The sequence below is a fragment of the Camellia sinensis genome, chromosome 5 (genome assembly GCF_055761805.1).
Source record: "Camellia sinensis isolate YWXY chromosome 5, ASM5576180v1, whole genome shotgun sequence".
In the NCBI taxonomy this organism is placed as follows: domain Eukaryota; kingdom Viridiplantae; phylum Streptophyta; class Magnoliopsida; order Ericales; family Theaceae; genus Camellia; species Camellia sinensis.
In genome coordinates this window covers 185,929,738-185,950,318 of record NC_138965.1, presented here as the reverse complement: position 1 = coordinate 185,950,318, position 20,581 = coordinate 185,929,738, and the positions used below count along the sequence as shown (strand labels likewise).

General features: G+C 35.5%; 1 protein-coding gene and 1 long non-coding RNA gene across 2 annotated transcripts; both read right to left on the bottom strand.

The window, feature by feature from the left end:
- Positions 1 to 419: 419 nt before the first annotated feature.
- Positions 420 to 2,401, bottom strand: LOC145791047 (uncharacterized). The gene is made up of 2 exons (XR_014330702.1): positions 2,364 to 2,401; positions 420 to 2,273 (listed from the first exon to the last, which is right to left on the bottom strand). It is a non-coding gene; the product is annotated as an uncharacterized LOC145791047 (long non-coding RNA).
- An 8,521-nt stretch (positions 2,402 to 10,922) lies between these two features.
- LOC114302750 (auxin efflux carrier component 4) lies at positions 10,923 to 16,757 on the bottom strand. The gene is made up of 6 exons (XM_028247822.2): positions 15,055 to 16,757; positions 14,680 to 14,935; positions 14,493 to 14,578; positions 13,666 to 13,823; positions 12,232 to 12,308; positions 10,923 to 11,507 (listed from the first exon to the last, which is right to left on the bottom strand). Exons 1-6 carry the CDS (start codon positions 16,313 to 16,315, stop codon positions 11,441 to 11,443), a joined length of 1,905 nt encoding a protein of 634 aa, XP_028103623.2. The 5' UTR covers positions 16,316 to 16,757; the 3' UTR covers positions 10,923 to 11,440.
- Positions 16,758 to 20,581: the final 3,824 nt, after the last annotated feature.

The following is a 20,581-nucleotide window of genomic DNA, read 5'->3' as shown; positions in this document are numbered from 1 at the left end:
TTTTATTATTATTATTATTATATCAAATAATCAATGCACTCATGATCCCCACTAACAGTGTCCACTTTTGACCCAAACCATTTTCAATCCATCATTTCTCCTTCACCTTTTGCACCCCACTCACCGACTCTCTCTCCACTTTATCACATGGGTTTGTCCCTCTCTCTCCTCCATTTGATTTCAAAAATCACTTATTTTTATTTATTTTTTCCAAATCACTTTTCCTCTTTTTTAAATACCCCACTTTATTTTGAAACAATCGCACTGATGTTTTTCATATAATCCATCTATAAATATTTTTTATCTATTTTCTTTCTCCCTTGTTTTCTTTCATTTTATTTTTATTTTTTCAACAAAACACTCCCAAAACAAAAACAAAAAAAAAAACAAAAAAAAAAACAAAAAAGAAAAAAACAACATTTTACAAACTTGTCATTTCTTCATGCCGGGGATCAACCCCGATCAGCATTTTACACCATAAAAAAATAAAAATAAAAATAAAAATAAAATAAAAATAAAAAAAACACAAAACAAAACAAAACACAACCAACACAAATCGGAACAGTGGGATTTTTCTTCTCGCCTATTCCGCCGGTCTCTTCTTCTTGCCTCCGTCTTGGACGGCCCTTGCCGGTGTTGCCTCCGTGTTTCCTTGTCCACCGAGCACGTTCACTCCCCCATACTCCTCCACTGCAGCATATGGTGGACCTCCAAAACGGAACATCACGGTGGCCTTCCGCTTCAGCTCCTTGTTTTCCGTCTTTAGCACGCTTATCTCTGCTCGCGCATCCTTATACATGCGTTGGAGCAGAGCCAGCTGGGAGTTTAACTGTTGCACTTCATTTGTCCTGCTCTGCAGCCGGTGCGACAAGTTTGTGACCGCCGTCATGGTTTCCACACATGACTTCAGAGTATACTGATTGGCCTCAATATCAGTTTGCACCGCCATTTTTTGCTCCACCGACCGCATCGGAAAGTTCAAAGGAGCAAACCCAGAAGTGTTTGGTTGAGGTTCACTGGCCACCGCACCAGTTATTTCTCTTGTGGACTCGTTCAGTTCTGGAAAGAGCGTAAGCAGACCACGGGAAGAGGAGGCCATGTTCTGGGTAGCTGGACGGGAAGAAGAGGCCATGTTATGGTTGCTGAGTGTTTCAGAGTGTTTACAGAGTGTTACTAGTGTATCTCTCTCAGCCCACGAAGAGTTTTTCAGAGGTTTCAGACTGGTTTGATTTCCACATGTTCTCTCAGCCTCCGCCTTCATTTATATAGCACATGACGAAGAGGCCGACACGCGCACTGTCGATCACGTGCATCGCCGCGTGTCTGGCGCGCCTTTTGATGGCACGTCTTTTTATGGATTGGGCACGTCTTTTGATGGCACGCCTTTTTATGGATAGGCACGCCTTTTGATGGCACGCCTTTTGAAAGATTGGGCACACCTTTTGAGGGTTAGCTCCTTTAAGGGTCCGACAAGACTCTGTAAACTGTCCCGACATAGATTCCGGTTAGTTTCTACAAGGGTCCGACAAGACTCTGTAAACTGTCCCGACATAGATTTCGGTTAGTTTCTACAAGGGTCCGACAAGACTCTGTAAACTGTCCCGACATTGTTTTCGGTTAATTTCTACAAGGGTCCGACAAGACTCTGTAAACTGTCCCGACATTGATTCCGGTTAGCTCCTTCATGGGTCCGACAAGACTCTGTAAACTGTCCCGACATTGATTCCGGTTAGTTTCTACAAGGGTCCAGCAAGACTCCGTAAACTGTCACCACAACTGTCACAACATTGTCTGCTACAACGGTCCGACATGACCCCATAAACTGTCTTCTACATCGGTCTGACACCGCCATCCAGTGTCCTCTACACCGTTATGACACCACCATACAGTGTCCTCTACATGGTTATGACACCCCCATACAGTGTCCTCTACAACGTTATGACACCACCATACAGTGTCCTCTACATGGTTATGACACCCCCATACAGTGTCCTCTACAACGTTATGACACCACCATCCAGTGTCTTCACCAATGGTCTGACACGACCATACAGTGTCTCTTATCCTCTTTTATTTTTATGTATTTTCTTGTTTTGTTACTCTCTCCAAACTCAAGTTGGTTAGTTCCTATCCCCCTTGAGTTTGCGGGGGCTGTTAAAATCCACCCACTACACCACTACCACCTCACCTACTCCACTAAACCTAACCCACTACACCACTATCACCTCCACTTCACCTACTCCACTAAACCTAACCCACTATACCACTACCACCTCACCTACTCCACTAAACCTAACCCACTACACCACTATCACCTCCACTTCACCTACTCCACTAAACCTAACCCACTATACCACTACCACCTCCACTTCACCTACTCCACCTACCACCTACTACCACCTACTCTTCTATATATAGAAATCATTGTAACATATCTATATATCAATCAATAATACATACAATTTATTCTCTCTCTCTTTCTCTATACATTATTTCTTACAGTTTATATACTTGTGTAATTTAAAAAAGAATAAGAATGTTCAGGAAAAACACAAAACCAATTGGTGTTCTTAAAAAAAAAAAAAAAAAATACAATTATTAAATTGTGTGATAATTTTAAGGTACTAGAATTTTTTTTAATAAATAAATTACTAGAATCTTTAACACATAAATAATTGTGAATATTTTGAGATAGGATGAGAGTGATTTTATGACTGAAGATGTTGTGCACAATGTGGGCAGCTTGTTTGTTCAACTTCAATGCTGGGATTCAATTGCACAATATGTTGTCTTGAATTAATCCGGTTGGCCTTCTTAAAAGGGTAAATAAAATGGTCTTAACTAATTGGGCACAAGAAACCTGTAAGAAAGTGGAAGCATACGAGGAATTTTTTTTAATTTTAAATTAGTTTTATCTATTTTCATACGGTAAATTGCATTATTAGTTCTTGCAATTTAAGTAAAGTAAAACTAGAAAAATCAAAGTAAAATTCCAAAAAACTATAGGAACTATCGGAGTAATGAATAAAATACACTAGTAGTCTTTATAAATTTTTTGAATTCTATTTTGTCCTTCTAATTTTATAAAGGATTTTTTTTGGATTCAAAATGTTAACAACGCATGACAAAGGAATAACAATGAAACAAATTGAAAGCGTACAATTTAAATTATTTAAACTAAATTTGCAAAGATAGAAGTAACATATCACTTAAACTAGATATATAATTTACCTACTTTCAAAACTATTTTTAACGCATTCTTAATACTACTAAACAAAGCACCATAAAAAGTCGTTAGTAATTTGCCTTTCCCTTTTTGTTTTGAAAGGTGGTGGTGGTGATGATGATGATCCATTATAGATTGAGAAAGACCTAACAACTTTCAGATGGTGATGCATGTCATATGTGTTAAAGAAGTTAATTGAACTAAGCAGAGAGTGGTCTCAACTCATCTCATCACATGTGCTAGCATTTTCCCATAAACACTACAAGAAAAGGGGGATTTTGTGGCGTTTTTTTAACGACGTTTCTATAAACGTCACTATTATTATCATTTAACGGCGTTTTATAAACGCTGCATATTCTATTAAACAAAACGATACCGTTTTATAATGGGAGGCGTTTAAAAACGCCTCCGAATGTGGTGACCCACACGCGCGCCTTTCTGTGAAAACCTTATTTTGAATCAGAGCCTACATGCGCACAGATCTCTCTCTCTCAACTATTCGATTCACCTCTTCGTTTGCTAAGTTATTCCAAATAAAAGTCATACCGTAATCGATTAATCTGCAAGATTCAGATCGAAGCCCGGATCTGAACAAAACCTGATTCAGATCTCTCTCTCTCAACCCTCTCCATCGAACCCGAAGTTCTCTCGATTTCAAAGCTCAGATTCGTTCGGCGATTTCGAAGTTCTCTCAGATTCGTTCGGCGATTTCAAAGTTCTCTCAGATTCGTTCGGTGATTTCGAAGTTCTCTCAGATTCGTTCGGTGATTTCGAAGTTCTCTCAGATTCGTTCGGTGATTCAATCTCAGATTCGTTCGGCGATTTCGAAGTTCTCTCGATTTCAAAGCTCGGTGATTCAATCTCAGATTCGTTCAGCGAGGAAAGTGAGCACCATCATCTACCAAGGTGAGCACCATCGCTTCAGATTCGCTTGTTTTTTTTCCCTAAATTAGCATGTTGAATTTTCCTAGCATGTTGAATTTTAATCTCTGTTTTTTTATTACCCTAAATTAGCATCAGTTTGGATTGATCAATCAGTGTAGCTTAGATATTTAGGTAGAATATCTGGTTACATTATTATTATTATTATTTTGAATTCTAAAATATAGAACAGTTCATTATATCTTGGAGATACTTTGATGTTTTGTTTATTATCTCCTAGGGAAATCACTGTTACAATTTACATGACTGCTTTTTTTCTTAATAGTTCTAAGCTGAAACAAATCATGTGTTTGGCTCATCACTAGTCCATTCCATGCATTTAATTTTTTATATTCAGTGAATTGATGATTGAGACATAGTTATAAGATTAGTTGTACATAATTATTCATTTCAACCATCTCATTGCTGATCAGTAGATCATTTTATGGACTTTCCTCTTAATTCCAGAAAATTTTAAAATAAAATGAATTTAGGAGGTATTTGGCTTTGAGTTTGGAACTTTACGGCCAATGAACTATGAACAAATTGCAGAGTTGCTCAATGGTATTGCTGAGAGGTTTGATTGGGATAAAATAATGGGGGGTGACAACATTATTGGACTCAAACAGGTAGACTTCTCTTCCATAACGTTTTCAAAATGCAAAAACTTCTTCTCTAAATCCATGGTAACTGGTTAGTTTTGAACCCTTTTCCAGTTTATACATTGCTTTGTTATGGATGGTGATGCTCGAGATTTTTATGCTTTTGGCACCATTAAATGATATAAATGTTAATTTTTTAAATTTTTTTTTGTTTTTTTACAAAATATCAGTTTTTCAAACAACCAGCTGAAGAAAAACAGTTATTGTGTCTGCCTAGCATTGTGGTGGTCTGAAAGTAGTCTTGATGGCATTCTAGTGGAAGTGGTAGTGTGATGGTGATGGTATCAGTGGTGATAGAACTAGAAATCTTATTGAAACTACAATTGGACAAGATTAACCTATAGCCGTGCATCCTGAATGAAAGTAAGTTTGGATTCACATGTTTAAAGCAAGGGCCTATGAATCTGCGTTTTATGTACACACATATCTGGGATTATATACTAGTTTGATCACCACTATGCTATGAAAATTCAACATTAGCTGGTTTCTTTGCTCTTCAAATCTTTCTACTTTTGGAGAGATTCAAAAATTGGGTTTTAAAAGAAAAGCATTTCACACCATTTCTCTCATCTTTTAATTATCCAAACAGGTAATTAGGGGCAAGAGATTTCTATTTATTTTCTTTTCTTTCCAAATCACCTAATCTAAGCGGGTGGCTAATGAAAATTTCCAAAATGTCCGTTAGACAATCATTGGGAGGGTTTGGGATTTAATCCTCTTCAAACCTTAAGAAGAACAATTTATTCTTTTGCTTAGATACACGTTACGAAGAATAAGTTGTCAAACACTTTTCAAATTAACAGTATATTCTAAAATCTTATTTTGTATTAGTCCCATAACTATTTATCATATTCACCAGAAGGCAAACTCGTGCAGAATCATTGGCAACCCATTTCAAGCAGCTCCTCCAGAGGCTGACTAACTTTGAGTTCTATGGATCCTTTTTTTAAATTTTTTTATTTTATTTAATATAATATATAAACAATTTACTTTACTTTCAAGTTTGAATCAAATAGTTCATTATATTTCTGGATTTGTTATTAATTCAATTTTTAACTTTGCCACAGGATAATATGGAGTACAGGTTCACGAGTGTATAAGAGATTCACCTTGCCCTCCTCAGTGATTATGGTACTTCTAAGTAAACTAAAGTTTCTTACCTCTTTTCCATTCATAATAACACTTCGTAGATGATGGCATACCCTGACATTTTTGCTTCTTTATAGATTTTTTTAATCTCATATAAAAGTTTTGGCTACATTACAGAACTGTGACAGTGTAATTATTAGCTGTCTGGGTTAATCTTTTCCCTTTCTAACATCTACATCTCTTTGTACTTTACGTACAAAGCCAACTGGTTTAGGTGCTGCTCCAACTGCTCCCACGTCCACTGTTGATGCTTATGAAAAGCTTCTTTCCTCTATCCCAGAGTTCTCGAGCTTTGGGAAGCTTTTCAAGGTTTTTTACCAGACACTCCTTCCATTATATATACTGATTTTGACTATTGTTGATAATCTGCTGATTCAGGTTTTTTTTTCATATAAATTTTTGTTTCCTGTACCAGTCTTCGGCACCTGTGGAGCTTACAGAGGCTGAAACAGAATATGCAGTTAATGCTGTTCAGCACATTTTTGATAGGCATGTGGTGTTCCAGTACAACTGCACAAATTCAATTCCCGAGCAATTACTGGAAAATGTAATGACCATCTTAAAAAAAGTAGTAGTTCCTTTATTCTGAAATTATTTTGGGATAATCTCTCAATATTTTTGTGCTTACTGCCAGGTCACCGTTGTTGTGGATGCTTCTGACACCGAGAAATTTACTGAAGTGTCAACAAGGCCTCTAAGATCTCTTCCATATGATTCACCAGGACAAACATTTGTGGTATTTGAGAAACCAGAAGACATTCTTCACTTCAAACAACTCCTCAATGAAAATCCAAGCCTACTTCTAAAACTAACACCTCATGAAAACACACCACTTCATATCGCCACACAGTTTGGACACAAAAACATTGTTGCTGAGATTTACAATCGGCAGCAGTTCCTCCTTGCTCAGCCGAACTTGGACGGAGACACACCTCTACATGTCGCTGCGAGAGCTGGCCGCATCTCCATTGTTAGTTTTCTAGTCAACGAGCTGTTATCTTTGTCTTATGGAGACATCGAAAACAGAGGAAACAGAGAGACTGAGATTCTGAGGATGAGAAATAAGTGGGGCAACACAGTTTTGCATGAGGCTGTGAGGAACCATAATCTCAGAGTGGCTGAGTTTTTGATAAAGGTTGATCCTGAGCTGGCCTGTTTCGAGAACAACACGGGTGAATCCCCATTGTATCTGGCTGCTAGAGATGGAATGCTGGAAATTGTGAAGCGCATACTGATGGCAGCTTGTTATTCGGCTTATGGCGGGTCAGATGGCCAAACAGCTTTGCATGCTACCATCGTAGAGGGGAATTTTGGTAATTTTATACTTCTCTCATTTATTTTTTTTATGCATTTATTATAAAAACAAACAAGAATGCAGCTTGCCTCCAGTAAATGACTGGACCATCCAGTTTTTAGTTGTGGGCCTACTATAGAGCCTATTTTGATGATACATTTAATTGGTCTTTGAGGTATATGTTGATTGTTTATCAAAAATATCAAATCAATTTGATAATCGTAACTATATGATTTCATAAATAAACCCACATTTTACCGTTTCATTTTATATGTTATTTAGATGCCATGGAAGCCCTTGTTAGAGCGAAGCCAGAACTAATAAAAGAAGCTGATCATCATGGTAGAACCCCACTCTACTACGCAGCATCTATGGGAGACCACAGGACAGTTCAAAGATTACTTCAACTTCACACCGACATAGTATACATGTCCGATCAAGATGGGCTGTCACCACTTCATGTCGCGGCATACAGAGGCCATACCAACATAATCCAAGAGATCATCCAATGTTGCCTGGATTCTGGAGAACTGCTAGATTTAAGAGGCCAAAACAGGAAAGAGAATGGTTTGCAGTGAGTTTCAAGCCAGAGAATTTCATTCCAGGTCTAGTCATTGGTTTCATTTTTGGGTTGTTCTTGGACTTATCAAAACCCATCAAAAACAATAATAATACTACTCCTAAGAAGGCGGCCAATCTCTTACTGGGAAAGCAGCAAAGACTGGTCTCAACTAACACTGATGAAGAGCTTAAAATGGTACTGTCTCTTATTGTACCGCCTCAGTTCTTTGTTCACTCTGCTTTTTATCTTTCTTCAAACATTATTGTTGTAGAACTCAATTAAATGTTGTAGAAAACATTGTTTGATTTTAATTGTTTTTGCTTTTGGGAGTTTTCTATCAATGAATTTGATTTAGAGGGTGATATGTGATAGGTGGGTTTGATCTTTGTACTTAGTATAAGGAGTTTGGTGTGATGTATTTGGAGATTTTGATCAATACTAAGCAGTTTGGTAGGAATTGTTGTTTTTTATTTTTAATTTTGTTTTCAAGCTTAGTTTATTTATTATTTTAATAAACAATAATTATTAGTTCTTAATAATTGTTTGCCAGGTTTTTTTTTTGTTCAACCATATAAAATTAACACAATCTAAAAATTAAAAAAAAGGCTATGGTGGCGTTTAAAAAACGTCACTATATCCCATCCCAACGGCTAGATTTTAAAATGAATAAATGTCTATGACGGCGTTTTCAAAAACGTCGCTAAATGTCAGAGTGACGTCACAGTACAGTTAGGGTAGGACATTTGGCGGCGTTTTTGAAAACGCCGCCTATACTAATATAACGACGTTTTTTAAACGCCATAAAGTTATAGCGACGGCCGCGTCCTCGACGTTTGGTACTAAACGCCACAAAAAAAATTAACGACGTTTTTAATACTTTTAGCGGCGTTTTTTAAACGCCGCTAAAAGTGAATTTTCCAGCAGTGAAAAAGATTGTTTGAATTGAATTCTGCGATCCGACCCACCCTACGAAACGTAAAGGGTGAAGCCTCTTGCTGCAGTAGGGTAGGGTTTGGCACCGGCTATGGTTGTGGGTGCACCAAAGCTTCACTGTAAAAGCCCATGCACTTTTTTGACTTCACCTTTCTGCTCAATTCTCCTCTCATCTGTCATTTCTCCCAAGAAAAGTACACAATTTTTTTTATTTAAAAAATGCATATAATTTATGAATAAGGTGTTGCCAAAATTACATTCAGCGTGTTTGTGTTTGTAGTATTACTGTTGAAAAAAATTGTCAAAACATAATTTCATATTTTTTTTTTTAATCAGTAAAAAGTGAATTTTATTGAATGTAAAACGGAGTTACATCAATAAATTTGATACAAAATTGATGTAAAACATAAATAAATTTTATTTATAATTTCATATAAATAATAATTAATCTAATAAATTTGATATAATTATATAGTGTTCTTTTAAAATATATACTCCAGAACACTTTTGGCTCGTATTGGTAGTTTTAGGTTAGTCAAATGAATGAATTTTGATAATATTATCATTTAAAGTAAAATAATTTATTTTATCCTTTATTAAACAATATTTGAATCCAAATACTCATATTCTATGTTCCAATCAGACATACTCTTGGGAAAATGAGGGTGATTAGGTAAGTTGATTAGGGATGATGAAAGGTAATTGTGTTATTTGATATCATGACATATTTACTAGGGGTGAGTAGCGAATATATCGATCAGCTCAAATTGACTGAACTAAACCGATCTGCCGCATTTTGGACGGATGCGTGATGATGAGCGAACAGTTGTGGATCGATTTTTTCCAATCCACCTAGTTTTGAACGGATGGCGGATTTGAGGTTCTTTTGGCCGCAACCGAACCGCTGAACCGTAAACACCCCTAATAATTTGTAAGACTTTGTATTTTCAATTTGTTTAGATATTTTATTTGTGTTTTCAATTGAAAAAAAAGTTTAAATATTTTGTTGAATATACTCTGTTGAAAAAGAGTTTTAACTTGAATATATTTTTTGAATTGAAAAAAATAAATGTATTATTTATCTATATTTTTTGATTTTTAAATCTAAGTCTAAAAATAATTAGTAAAAAAGATGATATATGCTGGTTGGTTTTGTTTTCAAAAATAGATATTGATGTAACAAAACAGAGACATAAAATCTCTACTACTACTCTGTTCATGGTTTTGGTGGTTTAAATTGTTTTTATATTTTAAGAACCACGGATTGTAATACTTTATGTGGACGAAGCATGCTATGATTGTAATATGTGGATGAGGCATGCAGTGATTGTAATATTCTAAAATTTCAAACTTTCTTTCTTTGGATGAGATATGCAGTGATTGTAATATTTTCTTAAGTCATTGACTGTAATACTTTTTCTTTTCTTTTCTTTTTTGAGGAAGTGCACAAGTTGAATTATATTGAAAATTTATAAAATTTTAAATCGTCAAACCAATTCGCATCTATCTACCAATCGGCTCAATCCACATCCGCCGGATTGACGGACGGATGCAGATTGATTTACTCCAATCCACTAATCTGATGGACAGATGGCGGATTAAAGGTTCCGTGACCGCAACAGACCCGCGCCCACCCCTAATATTTACATAGAAAATATTTACATGTAATACAGTGATTTAATCACCTTTTTTTTTAGTTTTTTATTATCAATGGTAAAGTTAATATTATTTTAGGAAGGATTGATGTAATTTCATAAATTTAGAATAAATTATAAATTTTCATTTTTTAGGAAGAATTAGTGTAAGTGTAATTAATCCTTCAATCTCCATTTTTTCTTCTTCTTCTTCACATTTCATTTTTCTTTGTGAAAATTGAAGAGTGAATGTCTATCTTTAAATGAAAAGTGAAATATACATCATTTTCATGGTAACTAACAAGGTGAAGGATTATGACTTGCAATCCTCCATTCATTTTTTTTAATTTTTTTTAAATTGAAATAATTATATATATAGAAGCCAAGAAAGCAATAAAACCAAACCCGTTGGAAAGTAGTGAACAAATCTAAAGACCATTAAGAACGAATAAAAAAAATATATATATATATGAAGAAGAAGAAAAAAATACAAAGAGGAGGAGCACAACCTCCTCAATCTCTGTACTAATTCAGTTATGAGTTGGTCTTGTAAGCAATCTAATTGATGCAGATGAATTATCAAATGAAACTTTACAATCATGAAGATTACGAAGAGAAATACAAATCAATGTTTACTAGTATTTTCCCTTGGCTCCTCTCTCTGTCTTCCACTAGACAATAACGAAAATGTTATGTGCACAGAATTAGAACCAAAAAAAAAAAAATACAAAATATAGATTTTACAAATCAAATTTATTTTCATGTTCTAATTATGTGCGCCTAACATATATTTTGCTTTTCCATCTAGATTTGAAGAATTCGATACAAGTCCAATGCCAAGTTGGCTTGATCCTCGTATAGGGCTTCATTTGGTCAAAATCATGGCTCCAAAGGTCTCGGAGACGATCTAAATTCTTCATAGATTAATGACCTCTCTCTGCATTAGTCCATGGATATTTAGTTAAAAAATCATGGCGTTCCCATCAATGCTCCCAAGAATACTGAAAATTTTCTTCAAATCTCTTCAATTTTGCCTTTTTCTGGGTTTCTTCAAAGGTTTCACAATCCGAGAACAATGTAGTAGACTAGAGTAATGGGCAATGCAATCAACATTCCAAAGATAACCCTGAAATTTTTACAAAACAAAGTAAACAAATTTAATTAATTGAGCAATAATACCGTTGCAGACTCAACCAAAAAAATTACTAAATAAGTGTTCAAAAAGTGTATTGTGGCAACACTACATTCATCTTGATAGAGTGTGGGTCTAGAGGTACAAGAAAAACCAATAGAACTACACCCACGGTTAAAAACGACAGAAATTTGGGTTTTCTGTATGTTTTTCATGAGTATTATCTGTTTTGAGTGTAAAATTTTTGACATGGATATAAATCGAACCGACTGAAATATTATATTATATCTTATTTCTTTGAGCAGTATAAGATAGGTGACTAATATTATATACTTCTATTGATAAAAATTAGAGAGAGAAGCATATATAGACTAACTTTCATACTTTTCTTTATTTGTTTCTGATATGGAATTTTATAACATTTTATAAAACATTTTAAAATCTCATATAAATCCCTCATCTGCACTAAACCGACAACGGTTCCTCAATCATCAAAATTGAAAGGTTCAATTAGTGCTAAACTTTCACTAAACACTGATCAAACCAAACCGTTTTATGCAGTGTATCCAACACATCGTGGTGGATTTTTTTGGGGAATTTTTTTTTTCCGGTATTATTTTCTTTAAATGAGAAGCAAAAGGAACCCAAAAAAAAAAAGGAAAAGGAAAAAAAAAAAAATCAAAGGCAAGAGATAGTTCGCATATGCTGCTTCACTTACGCGGTGCTAAGAATTGCGGGATGGACATTATATTCTTTGGCAAAGACAAACGGAACAATCCCTTGAGGAAGTGCGGCCTGTTTGGACAGCAAGAATATAATTTATCAAAATTGCATGCAAGTTGACTGAACCAAATCATAAAATGTGACATATATCTTATTCATCAACATGTCATATTATATGATATATTCATCATAGTGTGACATTAAATATTAAAGATATAATGTATACATTGTTACCCGACCAGGAATTTTAGGCAGTGGTGTCGAACCAAAAGTTGATTTTTTTATAAATTTTATTATAATGAAATTTAGGCATTTATGAACATACATTATTTTAATAAATTAACAATATTATTCTATGTAATTAAACTTTTCAACAAAGTATCAGGTTTTGAAAATTATTGAAAAATTTGCAAATAAATGGTCAAATTTATTTTTTAAAAAATTCAAACAATGGGAGAATCAAAAATAATTTCAAAGGAGTTAAAAAAACATCTGCAAATACATGAAATCTACTTTATTATAATTTTTTTTTTTAAAAAAAAGAGACCAAAAAACCTCTTATCTTCTTAAAATTTAGGAGAAATAACAGTTTAGAGGGAAGGTTAAAAAATAATGTCAAATACATGAAAATGTTTATAAATATTTTTTAAAAATATTTTGAACTTCATCATTAATATGTAAATATTTATATTAAAATTATATTGAAATGAAATTCTCCCTAAAATTTACTAATATGTCATCTTCTTCCTTTTCCCTCCTCTTCTTTCTGCAACTCCGATCATAAACAATTCGCCATCAACTAGAGTTGTACACAGAAAGGGAAGAGGAGAAGTGACACAACGGTAAATTCAAGGGTATAAACAAAAGTCATTCCACCTATTTGCAATTATTTTCCAACTTCCATTTCTTTTACTATTTTGCAATTTATTTATTTTTGTTTTTTGATTTCCTCCACTTAAATGTAATCTTCTCAAAAATATTTGCCCTCCCCAAGGCATCTTTCGGGAGAAAACTATTTTATTCCAAAAAAAAAAAATTTAAAAGTCGCTAAAAAAAGTTTAAAAAATAAAAAAGTTAACATGTTTGGTATGCATCTAAAAAAATTGAAATCTAAATTTTTTTCAAAATTTCCTTTTAATTTTTGTTCAAGTTTTATGAAATCAGCGTGAGATTTTGGACATAAAAAGTTAACTAATATGCCACTTTTGTATTAAAAAAAAAAAAAAGTAAAAGTTTAGCCCCATACATTTATTTTCAATAAAGCATTAGTGGGTGAATTTAAATAAATAAACAAACTTGTGAAAATATTGAACTAAGCCCTAAATATTTTTTTAAATTGAAAGTAAATGTAATTAAGCTCATGTTTATGACTGTACATAGCAAAAATGGTAGACTTAAATGTAATATATAAAACCAAGTTGGTGGGTACCTGGACAATGGCTATGTGGAGGAGGGTACCCCGGAGGCCAACGGCAATGGAAGCTGCCGCCATCGCAGCTGGGCCGGTGAGGAATCTCACCACCATTGCGAACGCCGCCACGGAATTCCCGCATGCAATTATCTTTGGTTGAAGAGCCATAAACAGACCTTTCAAACACATAATTAACATATCAGATTATTCAAAATCCAAAAAATTATTATATTATGTAGTATATAATTAATTTAATTTCCCAACCACCTTTGCTAGTAATTATGTGTACCCATGGAGCATCCATCCTAACCGATACCCATCGATTTGGGACCGCTAGCGACACGATGTATCGGACCCACCTTGTCGGGTGGTCAATCCATTGGCAGCTAGTGATTATTTTGAATTCAGTAGTAAACATTATTCTAAATATAGTATTAAGAAATATATTGATATAGTATTATCACATATCGATTGATATCATATAATATAAACTAATATATCATATAACATAAATAAAATTTAAAATTCCGATAATAAGGTTTAAGGTTTGGCATATGATTCGGTTATTATATATATATATATATGTGTGAAAATTTATTCTTTTACTTTAAGATAATAATAATAATAATAATAATAATAATAATAATACTTGAAAAATAGGTGTGAATGGTCGACATAAAATGCCGAATCATATATAAATGTGTCTAGATAAATGTGTAATATCACCGACAAACCATGTGCCCTACTAGACCAGAAATGTGGTGAGAAAGAAAAACTTAAAGTAGAAGCAGCCGAATTAGGATGGCCTGAATTGAGACACGAGTCCATGAAATATGACTACTCACCTAAGCTGAACATGGCCATTCCTAGACCTGCGTCCGATAGTATTGAAATTGACTTCTCCAGGATTTTTGGCATTGCCACATGCCACCTGCATTTCCCAATTATCAAAATTTACATAATTTTAATTACCTAATTCTTAAATCAATAATTTTAAATATACAAAATTTTGTGTATTAAAATTTGGATTACCGGCAAGCAATGAGAGACCAGATTACACCAATGAGGCTCGAGTAGGTGTTTGGGTTTCGGATTAACTTACGCCAAACCATGATTAAGATCAAACGGGTCATAACGCTGGCCGGAGGCATTTGTTTTCCGGCAAAGTCTTGACCTCCGGCAACATTAGGCTGTAGGTCGGCTATGGGTCCCTCCTTTTCTCTCTCCTCATCTCCATCTTTAGCAAAGCTGAAGTCCTCTCCACCAAAATCCTCAGTTCCCGGAATAACTTTAAAAAAATAAATAATACAAAGCAAAAGAAAATAAAAAAATTTAAATCAATCCATTAACAATAGTCTATATGGATTTAGTAGTGCTACTCGTGACTTGTGACGTTGGATGGTTTACCTTTGTTTTCCCCATTTTGTGGGTGATCACCAACCAACATCCTGATTTCCTTGGCACCATGATCGGACCGTCCTGATTGCTCAGCCCCGCCAAAGTCTGCTCCGGCGAACACGTGGACCCCACCTCCTCCTTCAGATACAGGTGATGCACTTGAGCTCCACACAAACATGTGGAGCTCCTTAGCATCCTGGTTTTCTTTGCTCTTACATATAACTTGCTGTTGTGGCTGCGGCTGCTGTGGCTGTGGCTGTGGCTGTGGTTGTGGTAATTGTTGGCCTTTCGCGGTTTTCGTAACCCCGGATACGATTTCAGGGTTTGGCGCCGGATAAGAAGTCGGCGCTGCCTGTGTCGGATAGAATCCGAACTTCGGGGAACCAGCTTCCTCGAAATTGGATGGCCTCGGCGTCGGACCTCTCGAGGACTGGACCGAGTACATGTCGGCCGGACCGAAATTCGACAACCTCCCACCCGGAAAACCCATCATGGAGTAGAAATCGGAATGGTTGAAGTTCGAGCCCCTCGGCGTTGGGTTTCTCGACGAGCTCAAACTGTAAATCTCTGCTCCGGTGAGGTTTGAAGGCCGAGGCGTCAATCCCGAGAACGACCCTGGCCCGAGCGACCGCCTCGACGCGTTCGACTTCCTCACCGTCACGTGGAGCTTCCCGTCATTTCCGATTTCCGCGTCAGTCTCGAGAAAGTCGTGTCCATCGAGAGAGACCACGTCGGACTCGACTTTAAACGAGACAATAGACGCGGCGGTCTCGGGAAACTGCTCCATTATCAACATTTTAGCTCCGCGATACTCGAAAAGAAATAGAAGTAAAGTGTACCATATGATACACTGCAACACAACCACCTGAACCATGAGATTCCCCGCGTAACCGCCGTACATGGCGATTAAAAGAGGGATTCCCATGACGAGTGTGTTGGGAAGAGTAGAGAGAGAGAAAATAGTGATCATCCAGTCGAGGCTTCCGTGTTTGGAGAAATTGGTCCATATGCAGAGCATTACGAGGATTATCATCTTCTGGAGAGTGTCCGCGGCGATGAATCGGAAGTTCATGGCGTAGGGATTGTTGGTGGAGATGAAGTGGAAGGAGAGGAGAGGTACGGCGAAGATGGCGACGAAGCGGTTGATGCCGGAACACTGATCGGGGCTGAAGATCTTCCACCACCGGACTGAACCGTAGGCTAAGATCATGGCTACGTATAGAGGAATCACCGCCGTGAGGACGGTGTAGAGGTCGTGCCAAGTGATCATGGTTGAGGATCTAGTGGTGGTGGTGGTTAGGCTTTTTTTTTTCGTGTGGAGAATTTGAATGACAGTTGAGGGGAAATTGGATGAGAAGAGGAGGGCAAAATGGGAAGAAAAATACCGTTATGTAACTGACTGAAGGTATATATGTTTTCTCTGCAGGTCTGTAGCTGCTGTCTTTGTGATAGTCTGCAACTCCTGATCAAATCTTGTGAGTGTGCGTGTGTTTGGTTGAGAGAGAGAGTGTGAAATTACTATGGGTGTAACTTTGGGAGATATATAGGCGAGAGAGCAGATGTATCTATCTGCTGAGTGATTGTATTGTATGGAGGTGGGACTTTGGGACCAGAAATGGGAATTTGGTTGGGTTAAGATGTAACCAGCTATAGTTAACTGCATTCTGTACTTGAGTTAGGCTTGGTTTGGGGACACAATGGGACTCTTTGGTGGATATTATACAAGCCGCTTATGCCTTAAGCCTGGTTTGATAAATGGTTGTTCTAGTTAAAAAGTTATTAAAAAAAATTAAAAAGTCAATAACTTATATTAAAAAGTAAAAAAAAAAAAAAAAAATTTTACTTTTTACACATCTTTTCGTAAAAAGTTAAAAAGTAATCCCAAACATATTATTTTTTTTTACATTATATTTTAAACAAAAAGTTACTAAAAAAATCATGTTTCCAAACGAGGCCTTAGGCTTGGTTTGAGAAGTTGGATTGGCTTGAGCTTGGAGTTATTTTAGTCATAAAAAAATAAAGTCACTTTTTTAGTCTAATAAGACAAAGTGGGTGTTTGAGAAGTGATTTTTTTTTTAGATTTTTTGGCTCTTTGACTATTTTAATAAGGCATTTTAATTTTTGTATTTGGAAAGATGAGATGAATATTTTAAGAATTATTGTATTGAAAATTGTATTTGAAATGATAGTAAAATATAAATTGACCAAATTGCCCATACTGATATTTACAAGAAACGTAAGGTACATGTCCACGTGGCCACCGTTGCCTGTGTACGACGTAAGGTGCAAACATTTGTTTGCAAAATTAATTAATTAATGAAGTTGTTGTTTATTTCACATTTAAAATTTAATTAAAATTTTTATTTAATTGAAATTTTTATCTATTTCTGCAAAAAATTAAAAACATTATTTTGAAAACATTTATTTTAATTTTTACATATAAAAATTAATTAAAATTTTGTTTGGTTTAGTAAATTTGGGGCAAAAAAAATTAAAAATCACTTTCTATCTCCTACACATCAATCATTCACTTTTTCTCACTCTTCTCTCTTTCTCAATTACTTTTTCTCTCATACACATCTATTCAACTACAACAAAATTATTTTCAAAACTCCTATACTTCAAAACTAGTTCAAAAATATACAACCAAATAAATCAAAAAAATTTGTAAACTCTTTCCCCATAATTTATTTTCAAAATTTATCTCTCAAAACCAAACCAAACCAAACCAAACAAGTCCTAAGTTTTTATTCGATTTTTTTTTTGGTTCCAAAATATTTGTATCTTTTTAAAAATTAATGAAAAAAATACTATGAATTTTCTATTTTATCCTTCTTTAAAATTCATTACTACTACAAAATATATAATAATAACAATTGCTATTTAAAAAAAGAAAGAAAGAAAGAAAGAAAGAAAGGGGAAATGGTGAATTTTAGATAATTTAGTTAAGTTAGAAAAGAAAATTTTGCAGAAATAGACAAATGTGGTTACCAAATTTGGCGTTCAGTTATACAAACAGTTAATTTTAAAATAAAAAAAAAAATTACAAAAGCAATCTACGTTTAAATAGTAAATGATAACATGTAGTACTTAAAAAAAAAATTAAAATTGCAACACACTTGCATTGTCCTTACACGAATTATAAATTTAAATAAATTTCTTAGTCACATTGCATTGCGAAAATAGAAATTATAAATTACACTAACATACAAATTAGATAACAAACATTTCACAATAGTCCTTGATTCCGTATGTGAAACAAATGGTTACGGATGTGTCATGACCTAAACCCGCCCTATAGGTTTAGCATCGTAACCGGCCAGTAATCCTTTGATTACCAAAGGCCTCCTGACATAATAACATATAGCAGGGGCTGCGAAAGCAGATATCTAAGACATACATAGTCCATAGAGCTGTGCAGACATACATGGGTCAGATAACTTAAAACTTTTTATAACAGAGATGCAAACTTCACACATCACTTCAGAATACACATTAACAACCATCTTAACCAACACAACATATATAGTGTAAACATAGCTTAAAGTGATTACAAAAACAACCATGAAACTTGACTTCAATCGAAACCTCCTCGAGAGGCACAAAGGTTGGCTGACAAGACTGAAGCTTAGGTTGTCAACTATGAGCCTAGTCACGTGTCTGCTTACCTACATACATAATATAAATAGTGAGCGATTGTCCAATGAATAATAACAGAGTAAAGGTTTTACTGAATGATGTCCGTACAGAAACATAATCTTGTACGTGTTCGAATGTCATAACATAGTAGATTCATTGGCATGATTGCATTTGCATTCAGAACTTAAACATACAACATATCATGGCACGTGGCATATCCATTAGTATTAACAAATCTGATGACCCACAAGGGACTGCCATGAAGGCTTTCTAATGACTCATGTGCACAGAGACGTTTCTGATGACCCATAAAAGGGACCTAATGACCCATAAAGGAATGTCTATCACATGATGTTAGTGATGCCATAGATAACTTTTGGAATTTTGGACAACCATTCATTCCTTTCAAACAGAGCATAGCATTTCAAAAGCTAGTAATTTCATATCATAATGTTTAGAAAATATTTAACATTGAACATAACTTTACAAAGTTATTACTCACAAATAACTGGTAGCTCCGAATAGACGGCGAAGTGGGACATTCACTTATCTTGGAGTGCGTGACCTACATAACATGATAGATGCATACGTTGAATACACATGCTTGGTTGAGCATAACTTATTTCATTGTTCTTAGTGTGTCTCTAGCCTTTAACCTCATTATGGAGTCTTAAACATGGCCTAGGAATGCCTAGGATAGAATGAGGATGTACAAATGTACTTGAAACACTTAGCCAAAATTTTGCTAAAACAGGGGTCTCGCTCGAGCGTGACTTTGTTCGCTCGAGCGTGGCTTTTGGAAAGATCAACCTCGATGCCCCTCTGTGTGATCAAGAAACCCAGCATTTTCCCTGATGTTACGCCACAAGTGCACTTTTGTGGATTCAGCCTCAACTAATATTCTCTGATCCGTTGGAAGAATTTCTTCAAGACGGTGTAGTGACCCTCTTTTTCCTTGAACTTGACAATCATGTCGTCCACATACACCTCGACCTCTTTGTGGATCATATCATGCGAGATTGTGGTTGCAGCCCGTTGATAAGTAGCCCTAGCATTTTTCAAACTAAACAGCATCACCCTGGCAAGGCATGGAATATGGAATACTAGCATGAAAATTTTAGTAGCAAAATATGATGCAAAACGGCCCCAGAACATGGAAACATGGCACCCGATACATGGAATGAGACCCGAAACATGAAATTAGGTACATGGAATGACCTATGGCTATGCAAAGCATGCATTATTCGAACATGAAGTGTGAAGACAGAATTAAGACAGTCCCAAAACAAGCATATTTACAGTTTTAAGCAAGGCCAAAAAGTGAACACAAATAGGGCTAAGTTAACATGCAAAAATGGCCCCAAAAGAGAGATAAAAAAGCAAGTAGCGTCTTCTGGCCCTAAATGGCCAAGAGCCCTTCAAAAAAGTTGAAGAGGGGCTCAAAATGAAGTACTTTACAGTTTACAACAAGCCACGAAAACAAACACAAGTATGGCTAAACTATTGTGCAAGAAATGGGCCAAAAGGGAGACAAAGAAGCAAGTGATGGTTTCTGGCCTCAAACAGAGGAGGGCCCTTCAACAAAGTTGAAGAGGGGCCCAAAACATGGTGTTTTACAGTTAGTGACCAAACCCAAAACAGTGCACATGCAAGCTTAAAATACTATGCAAAATAAGGCCTAAAAAGAGGTTTAAACACAAAGAGCAAAAAGGGAGCTTCAAAAAGAAAAATTCCCTTGATAAAAAATGAAGAGAGGGTCAAAATAGGGCTATTTACAGTTTGGACCAGAGCCCAAATATACAATCACAAGGGGCTAACAAAACATGCAAAAATAAGACCAAAAGAGGGATAAAGAGGCAAGTGACAAAAGGAAGCCTCAAACAGTGAAGAGCCCTTC

What these genes read in the sequence shown, in the direction of transcription:
- LOC114302750 (XM_028247822.2), bottom strand. Translation starts at nt 16,315, where the DNA reads ATGATCACTTGGCACGACCTCTACACCGTCCTCACGGCGGTGATTCCT. An exon ending in TGGTCTCTCATTGCTTGCCG is followed by an intron (nt 14,579 to 14,679) that starts GTAATCCAAATT and finishes TGGGAAATGCAG; the next exon opens with GTGGCATGTGGCAATGCCAA. An exon ending in TCCACATAGCCATTGTCCAG is followed by an intron (nt 12,309 to 13,665) that starts GTACCCACCAAC and finishes CTGTCCAAACAG; the next exon opens with GCCGCACTTCCTCAAGGGAT.